The 10,238-nt window shown below is 35.8% G+C and overlaps 1 protein-coding gene across 1 annotated transcript; it reads right to left on the reverse strand.

The window, feature by feature from the left end:
• Positions 1-5,292: 5,292 nt before the first annotated feature.
• LOC123535890 (uncharacterized) lies at positions 5,293-7,005 on the reverse strand. The gene has a single exon (XM_053535573.1). The coding sequence runs from the start codon at positions 7,003-7,005 to the stop codon at positions 5,293-5,295; it is 1,713 nt and encodes a 570-aa protein (XP_053391548.1).
• Positions 7,006-10,238: the final 3,233 nt, after the last annotated feature.

Below are 10,238 nucleotides of genomic sequence, written 5' to 3' on the forward strand. Positions count from 1 at the left end.
GTAGGGAACGTTCAAGCAGTAATCTTGTAGATACAACTTTGGATTCCTACAGACATTGATTATTATTATTGCTCACATTTTATTCATGTATATAAGATTGATTTACCCTGGCAGTAAACACATGGTGGAAACTACCCCATATTTTTTGGATGATAAATCCAAATTAATCAAGATATTTTGAAAATTGAAAAGATTCCTATTGCCACCCTCGGAGTTCTTGAGAATGATGTATTATATCACTATTTCTGTCCTAATATTTAAAGAGGATTCAGGGGGAAAATGGCACTTTAGTAAACGGAGTAATTATTGAAAATCAGATAATAAAAAGAAGGCAGCTTTGTTCTTTAATTTCTATAGCCAAAAATACACTGAAATCAATAGACGATACTTGTACAAAAGAAAATTTGAAGACTGGTCATATAAAATGATCAAAAGGCTGCAGAATACTTATGTTTTGTTTTTATGCATTCCTTCAAAGAAGGAGGGTATATTGTGTTGCAGATGTTAGTCGGTCTGCTGGTCGGTCAGTATGTAGACAAATCCGTTTCCAGATGATATCTCCAGAACACTTGAGCCTAGGTTCATGAAAGCTGATAGGGAGGTTGGTCATGACCAGCAAATGATCCCTATTGATTTTGAGATCAGTAGATCAAAGGTCAAGGTCACAGAGACTCTGAACAGTTAAATGATTTTCAGATAATTAATCAAGAAAGCTTGGGTCTAGGATCATGGAAGTTGAGAGGAAGATTGGTCATGAACAGCAGATGAGGTCAGTAGGTCAAAGTTGAAGGTCACAGTGACCTGGAACAATTAAACCCTTTACAGATGATAACTCAAGAATGCTTGGGCATAGGCTCAAGAAAGAGAAAAAGGAGGTCATTTATGACCAGTAGATGACTCCTTTTGATTTTGAGGTCAGTTAATCAAAGGTCAAGGTTACAGTGATTCGGAACAGTTAACCCGTTTTCGGACGATAACTTGAGAACGTTTAGTCCTACGATCACGAAGACCGGTGACCGGATGATAACTAAAGAACGCTTGGGCATAGGATCATGAAAGTTGATAGGGTGGGCGGTTATGACCAGCAAATGACTCCTATTGGTTTTGAGGTCAGTAGAACGAAGGTCAAGGTCACAGTGACCTGGAACAGTTAAACGGTTTCCAGAAGATAACTTGAGATTGCTTGGGTCAAGGATCTCGAAACTTAATAGGGAGGTTGATCATGGTCAGCAGATGGCCATTTTGATTTTGAGGTCAATAGGTCAAAGGTCACATTGACCCGGAACAGTAGAACTTTTGTGTACAGTTACCAAATTATTTCTGTTCCTTGTGCAATTACTGGATGCATCAACGGGGGCATTTCATGTTCTACGAGCTCAAATTCTGTTCTGTTCTATTTGCGAGAAGTGTTGATTTGTAAGAAAATTTGTATTGTCTGTTTTCTATAATAATTCTACAGTGTTATGTTAATTTTTAATTCATTCATGAATCATTTAGTTTTCACTTGTTAAAACGTATTTCAATCTTACACTGAAACAAACTAATGCTCACAAAATCTGTTATGTCATTATGATATTTATTGATAATTTTTGTTTAGTTAATTCCAAAAGTTATTAATATAAGTTATTTAAGACAAATAGACTTATATCTTTTTTGTAGATTTCAGCATCAACAACTTTGCCGAATCTGGCTTGTAGATTAGGGCTGTCCGGGCAGATGAGTGGATGGGTGGGCGGATGGATGGGATAACGAGTCTCATGTAAACCTTTTTGTTCACTCAGTATCTGGACAAGTATTTCACCTAGGACCTTGAAACTTCAAAGTTATGTTGATCTTGATGTGTACATGACCCCTACTGATTTCAGGATCACTGGGTCAAAGGTTGAGGTCACAGGGACCTGAACATTGAAAATGGTTTCCGTTAAATATCTGGACAAGTATTTCTCTTAGGACCTTGAAACTTCAAAGTTATATTGATCCTAATGTGTACATGACTCCTACTGATTTTAGGGTCACTGGGTCAAAGGACAAGGTCACAGGGATCTGAACATTGAAAATGGTTTGTGCTCAATATCTGGACAAATATTTCACATAGGACCTTGAAACTTCAAAGTTATGTTGATCGTGATGTGTGCATGACCCCTACTGATTTCAGGGTCACTGGATCAAAGGTTGAGGTCACAGGGACCTGAACATTGAAAATGGTTTCCGCTAAATATCTGGACAAGTATTTCTCCTAGGACCTTGAAACTTCAAAGTTATATTGATCCTAATGTGTACATGACCCCTACTGATTTCAGGGTCACTGGGTCAAAGGACAAGGTCACAGGGACCTGAACATTGAAAATGGTTTCCGCTAAATATCTAGACTAGGGCTGTCCGGGCGGATGGATGGATGGATGGGTGGGCGGATGGATGGGATAATGAGTCTCAAGTTAACCATTGTGTTCACTCAATATCTGGACAAGTATTTATCTAGGATCTTAAAACTTCATAGGTATGTTGGTTTTGATGTGTACATGACCTCTATTGATTTTAGGGTCACTTGGCTAAAGGTCAAGGTCACAGGGACCTGAACATTGAAAATGGTTTCCGCTAAATATCTGGACAAGTATTTCTCCTAGGACCTTGAAACTTCAAAGTTACATTGATTTTGATGTGTACATGACCTCTATTGATTTTAGGGTCACTTGGCTAAAGGTCAAGGTCACAGGGACCTGAACATTGAAAATGGTTTCCGCTAAATATCTGGACAAGTATTTCTCCTAGGACCTTGAAACTTCAAAGTTACATTGATCTTGATGTGTACATGACCCCTACTGATTTCAGGGTCACTGGGTCAAAGGTCTAGGTCACAGGGACCTGAACATTGAAAATGGTTTCCGCTAAATATCTGGACAAGTATTTTACATAGGACCTTTAAACTTCAAAGTTATGTTGAACTTGATGTGTACATGACCCCTACTGATTTCAGGGCGACTGGGTTAAAGGTCAAGGTCATAAGGACCTGAACATTGAAAATTGTTTCCGCTCAATATCTAGACAAGTATGTCACCCAGGACCTTCAAACTTCATATGTATGTTGGTCTTGATGTGAAGCTGGCCCCAAGTGATTTCGGGGTCAAAGGTCAAGGTCACATGGATTTTAACATTGAAAATGGTGTTTTCTTACTTTATTTCTTTACACCAATTTATATCTTTAATTTCATTTTCTACCTGTTCATTTCTTTTTTTCCTTTTTTGCTTCAATAGTGCTTATTAATTTGGGTTTTTTTTATTGCATGCCTTTATTAGAACTTTAACTCGTTATCACCTAATTCGGAAAACCCGGCCAAAACGCTGTCAGGCGTTAGCTGCTTGTTGTAACATTAAATACAAATCAATATAGTTAAATTATTGTCCTTGAAAATATTTTAAATAAAAAGTAAGGAAAGTTAATGGGAGAGGTTCATGGAAGGGGTACACTTAGTAAAAATCAGATGGAAATGTTTTGTCCTACACTCCTCTATCAATGTAAATGAATAATGAACAGCTGAGTTTGTTATCTTGGTTTACAATATGTTTTGGCACTTTTATATATAGATTATTTATCTTTTTTCTTTTTATTGTTAAATTCTGAGCATTCTTTAGTATTACTTTTATATTATGCTCATTAATAGTATTTCATTTTTATAATGCTCGTTATTGTTTAAACTGTTCTGGTCATTAAAATTTTGTCAACACGTACTTGTTCTTTGTAAAAAAGGCTTTCAATCAACCCTAATCACTGTGGGTTCCAAACCTCGCTTTGATTGTAGATTCTTTTCTTATAAAGCTACCAAGTTGGCTTACGGAAGATCGGTGGTTCTACCTGGTTGCCCGTCCATGTCTAAAATAATGCCCGAAGGGCAGCGAGGGTCTTCCTCCACCAACAATGCCCAGAGGGGCAGCTAGGATTTACTCCACCAACAATGCCCGAAGGGGCACCTAGGGTCTTCCTCCACCAAAAAAAGCAGGAAAGTCAGAGTATGACCAATAATTGTTTTGGTGTGACGTTAAACCCAAACAGACAAAGAAAGAAAACAAGAACCAACCAAGCAATACTTAAGTAGATGAGAACTCACATTCTCAGGAGTTTAAATTTGCTGACAGCTTAGGTTGGTTAAGTTCCTTAAAACAGAAGCAAATGGCGCCATTCTTTTAGATATAAAGTAATGGAAAGATAAGATGAAAAGATACTATAATATGTTTTATTACGTTAACGTATAAATATATCTTTTCATGCAGTTCGCAAGAGATAGAAATTAGGCAGTGGCTAGGGGTCTGGTATCCGGACCGCTAGACCCGGTGTCTAGAGGTTCGTTTACCGCACATCTTAACGACTTGTATAAGGCTATCTAAAGGCCCAGTGATTAATGTGAATACTCTCTCAAGTTAACTGATAGCTGTTTATAAAAATATTTACAAAAAAAAAAAATAATAACTGCAATTTTATGACAACTAATCATACCTTTTCACTAACAATTACCATTTATATATGGTAATACAGTAGATCATAGCACATGTATATTGATTACAGGACCGGACACCTTGCCTTTTTCTATAAATTAATATTCAGAGGATATTTGACACTGACACATATAAATCACTTTCATTACAAAGAGAAAATCACATGGCTGTTACAAAGAAATATTTAATTAACTATTTCATATACAGGTTATTTGTCTGATATCTAATAGATTTTATTTCAATATCTATACATTACATCTTTTATTCAATAAGTGGCCAAATGTGTTAGCATCAAAGTCAGAAAAATAAAGTCCACGATTTCTAACTAGTCCAGCTCTTTTCTATATTTTTAAGATGTGAAATTTCAAAAATGTATTAAACCATAACATCTCTACAAGAGACCTTCAAGAAATTAGCCTCATATATAAATATATATAAATATATAAATAAAGATTTTATTCTACCTGTCCAAGTGATGGATTGGAAAAATGTAGCCTACTGTATCTTTAAAATATTAGACAGATGTTAACAAACTTGTTAAAATGATATATACCACGGACGCGCTAAAACACCACGCACACTAACCAAAATCCTGTGTCTGTTCCGGAAAACGATTTTTATATATATGTACAATATAAATGCAATGGAGGATGTAACAAAACTTATTATTAATCTGATTATAATATAATTAATAGTTCAGTCACAGTTAAACAGCTTCAAATTTCACTAAGTAGTTTTATAGATTACCAAGTTTGTGTAAGCAAATAAAAATTGTTCTCTAATTATTAGGTGTCATAAAACATACTATTTTGCACTCAACACTTTTATCTGATTGCTATAACATCCGATATAGACCTCATGTTGATCATGATTACAGCAAATAGTGTATGGGAACGACAGATCTATCATTTTATGAAATTGCTTCATATCACCCGAGAAACGATATATGCTGCCATTTAACCCACAGCAACACATCAGCAAGGATCCATCGCCAAGCATCATCATTCCCAGTGGGTTTTTAAAGTGTTTGTTTTTGTATTCAGCAGATATATCACCTTGTAATGTTATACTGACGACACTGTCCCTACTAAAGTCACTGATGAAGATATGTTTCTGATCCTTATTCAGCAGTAAGTACTGTGGGCGGACAAATCTGTCATCATCCAGTTTAATTGTGTTCTGGACGTTACCTTGTGTATCTGTAATAAATACACACTTCGGGTCACTGCAAACTATAAAGAGATGACCTTGATGATAAGCTATACCACAACATTCTCCTTTCACTGGAAACTTGCGAATAGTTGACAGTTTACCAGCTGTTGTCATTATAAGGATCTCTTTCTTCTCTGGTATTGTCACAGCAATATGGTCCTGAGGCACTACTGCAATGTCACGTGGTCCTGAAGATAGTGTTGTCTCTTCTATGACATCTTTATTTTTTATGTCAACAACTTTCAGTTTCTCATTGCTATAGTCAGCTGCCACAAGTTTGTCAGAGGACAGGACAACACCTCCTGTTATCAAGCATTCCTTCCGATCTGATTTCGTCTTTATATTTATGTTTTCTTTGCGGGTTAATTTGTTGAGAGGTTTCCTGACCTTTGAAGTTACAAGAGAAGACGAAAGACTGAGCTTTCCAAATGCATCTTGTCTTGAAAGCATGTTTGTCAGGTCGTGGTTTTGATCAAATGTGTATTGCATGTTTGTCTTTTCTAAACATCTGTCTGCCTCCTTTATTTCGTCTGACTTTAGTTTGGATCTAGCTTGTTTCATTGTAATGTAAAGTTGTCCATTTTGCTGTGAGGCTTTGTAATCTTGTATTCTTGACTGTTGTTGTTTGGTATCTGAAGAAATGTTTGTACATGTTTCAAGCACCTTGTTTACAGTTTGTTTATCTGTGGACTTCTTTTTGTCAGCATATGTCAGAATTTGCTTTTGTAGTTGATCTAAGCGATCATTTATGTCTTTGCGAAACATTGTAATTTCTTTGAGCAGCTTATCATAGCAGGAATCTAATTCTTTTTCTCTAAGTAAAGCCTGTTTTATAATATCATCAGCCTCATTTACTTTTTGATCAAGTTGCCTAAGTAACTCACTGAACTCTGCACTGTCCCCAATACCTGCACATTTATCAGGTATATAGTCAATGTCACACGCTCTGTGATTCAGGACGATACAATCGTTGCAGCCGAGAGCTTCATGTTTAGGGCAGAAAAATTTAATCACTTCCTTTTTGTGCACTTGACACTTTTCAGTGCATTCGTCTGACTCCTTGACGACAACATGTTTATCCATATAATCTTTGTTTACCAGCTGATGATGTTTTGATGCCTTCGTTCGTTGATGGTAAGCAAAGCAGTTCTTACACAGGTATTCTTGACAGTCCACACAAAATCCATAAGCTTCTATTTGCTGACCGAACGCCAAACATGGTTCACGTCTATGATCAAAGTCCTCTGCTGAATGTTTGTATATGGAACCTTGAAAATCAGCAATCTTTCTTCCCGATACTGCCATATTTAGAGGATATTCAATGGTCAATTTTTGAACTAGTGTTGAATTTCAGATTGATAATTTAAAATGTCTCTGTTTATTTTGCACAAATAATTGTAACTAAGTAGTCCAAAACAAGACAGATAATTTCCCATTAAAAGACACCGAAGATGAATGTGTGTAAAATAAAAAGAAATGTAGAAAAGAACACTTTCTGCAGTTACGGTAAATATTAAACTGATTTTACTTCCTTTTCGAGAACGAGTCTATAAATATCATGATCCGATTAAATCTAGCTTCATTGAAGTCAAGGGAACATAAAACTTTAGTCTACCCGAAATCAACCTTAATGACTTGTGTTCCCATTAATTTTTGTATGATGGCTGATTTATGCCATTTCGTCTTTTTGGGCTCAGCCCCCCACCACCCAACGACAACGACAAGCGAAAACACGAGATTTAAGAAATTTAAATTGCGAGGGCGCGGAGCGTAAACACGCTGAACAGCGGGGGCGGGAAACGAAAACACGTAATTACGGTGTGGTCACGCAGAGCGCCATTTAGCTTCTTTTTACTCGGTGACCCCGCCAATATCCCTCTTAAATCTTGTCTTTCGCCTCCATCTCCTAACCCCGATTTTTAGCGAGCTTTTGCCCCGCACTCTAGCCTTATTATTTCATTACTCTAGAATTCGCCACGCGCTCCGCCGTTCAAACAGCCTATAGCACGTGTTTTTACTCTGTGATCTCACCGAGCAAAGACACAGCATTTTTAAGAAGAGTCTAAATGTCGGGGTCGCGCTGCGAAAACACGATATTTAGCGGGATCGTGCAAGGAAAATCCGACGAAAATAGACCTCTGATTAGCGTCTTTTCGCCGCGCGACCAAGCTTTTTTGTTTCTTAAATCTCATGCATTTTTTGTCCCTTGCCCTCCCTAATTAGCGTGTTTCCGTCCCGCTCTCCCGCTGTTTATTAAGTTTTCGCCCCGCGCACCCGCCTCGCCCATGCTCTTTGTAAAATAATGTAGTTAGTACTTAAACTAGCGCACAATTGGTAACATAAAGTAACGCAGAGTAAATAGTATACAGCCCGGTCAGTCTCACTTAATGAAATGTCAACTGCAAAACTGCAATGTGGTGAATCAGTATTTTGTGCATGCTAAATTCATTTACGGATTAGCACAACTTAATTCATAGATGCCCTTAAATCACTTATGGGTATCACAAATTCATTGTAATAAGGACTATTTTTTGGATAATTATCTTAAAATCAATTTTAAGATGTCTTTTAAAAATTTAAAATCTTACAACAACACTATTGTGTATGAATTTTAATTTCCATAATTCGAATTTAGGATGTCATAAAACCACATCCTTTAATGATTTGGCAGCGCGCTCGACTATTCAAAGAACTGGTGGAAGTATGGGGTCAAAATATTACAGGTCAGAGATTTTCAGACAAAAGAAGAAAAACAAATAAGACAAACTATGTACCTGTATTTGTAGATTTGGATATGTGTGACCAAGTGGTCAAAGCTTCAAAGCCATATGTCAAACAGTTTAGACAAAATATGGAATGGTATGCGATACTTAACTAATTTCTGTCAGAAAAGGGCCATAACTGAGATAAAGTCATTGTCCTAGTTATGAAGTCTTGCCTACATATGTAGACTACGATGGCAAACAAGTGGTCAAAGTTTCAAAGCCATATGACAAACAGATTAGGCAAAATATGGACTGTTATGAAAAATTCAACTGATTTCCAAGTCCAAAAGGGCCAAAATTAAGCCAAAATAGATGATAGAGTTATGTACTCTTGCCTACAGATGAAGATGAAGATGAAGACAATAAACAAATGTTCAAAGTTTCAAAGCCACATGTTAAATCGTTTTGTATAAATTCAAATGCCATAATTCAGCCAAAAACACTTAATGTACTCTTGCCTACAGGTAGAAACTATAATAAAAAACAAGTGTTCAAAGTTTCAAAGCCACATGTCAAATAATTTTTAAAAACCATGGACTTGTACGACATCTGAACCAATTTCCAAGTCCAGAAAGGGCCATAATTCAGCCAAAATACTTGACAGAGTTATGTACTCTTGCCTACAGGTAGAGACTGTTATAATACACAAGTGTTCTAAGTTCGAAGTAAATATCCTTGATGGTAAACAAGATATTACCATTTCATGAAAACTTTAACCAACGCCGACTCCGACGCCGGGGTGAGCTAAAATGTATATGAATATGTTTTGTGATTAATTTATAATATCTTTAAATATAGATATCTAAATTTTCAATTAGTGCTATCATTAAATGCACAGCAATTTATGACATTACAAAATACATTTATTGATATCATAGAATGAGTTACGGATATCACAAAATGTATTATGGTTATCACAAAAGAGTGAATAAATAGTAAAACCCCATAGACCGCGGTAATTATTGATATGGTAGGCTAGACATCGTAAGGAAATGTGACAACACTAGTAATACTATAACATTTCGTTGGCATATAATTTCATGTTTTCATAAAAAAACGACCTTTTCTTTCGAACATTCGTTGATTTAAGATCTTAGAAATGAAATATCAAACAAAGATTCGAACACATGTAAATGGAAACTAATATTTTAATTCGTTCATTTACGCAACCGACTTGTGCAGAATATTGCTGCTCTCGCAAACTAAGCTTTACATACACATTGTGTGTTAATGTTTGTTTGCAAAGATAAAATACATTGTGCATATTATATTTTTCTTAAACATTTTCACATCCAGATATACAACACATATATGTGCTATATCACGTCCATATTTTACTGAATAAAGTAGATACAGCGTGTCCAAAAGTAGTTCGGACACTAAAAGTTAAATAATTTTGTGACGTATCAACTAATATTGTTGAAACTTCACCAACAAGTCTACGGTTTAATGTTTTAAACGAGAATAAACACGCCACATGGAGACCATCACCTTAGTATTTTCGGCTCCCCGTGACAAAAATAGTAATATTTTTACTCAGTATAAAACCTCAATCAATTATTTGACGATCGATTTTTATTATTCAATACTGATGTTTTATTTCGATTGTAAGAACGCATATTAATATCTATCCAAAACATACTTTTATAACATCGTAGTAAATAAAGGAATTTATGTTCTCTTGAAAAATTAATTCATATTATTTTCAGTAGGCACGCAGAAAGCTATAATTTCTGCTGATTCTCTTATAATATCAATGCTGTCCGTATAATA

The sequence above is a fragment of the Mercenaria mercenaria genome, unplaced genomic scaffold (assembly GCF_021730395.1).
Source record: "Mercenaria mercenaria strain notata unplaced genomic scaffold, MADL_Memer_1 contig_4928, whole genome shotgun sequence".
Classification (NCBI taxonomy): Eukaryota; Metazoa; Mollusca; class Bivalvia; order Venerida; family Veneridae; genus Mercenaria; species Mercenaria mercenaria.

Bases quoted from the DNA above. Each gene is read 5' to 3' on its own strand.
- LOC123535890 (XM_053535573.1), bottom strand. From the start codon at position 7,005: ATGGCAGTATCGGGAAGAAAGATTGCTGATTTTCAAGGTTCCATATAC.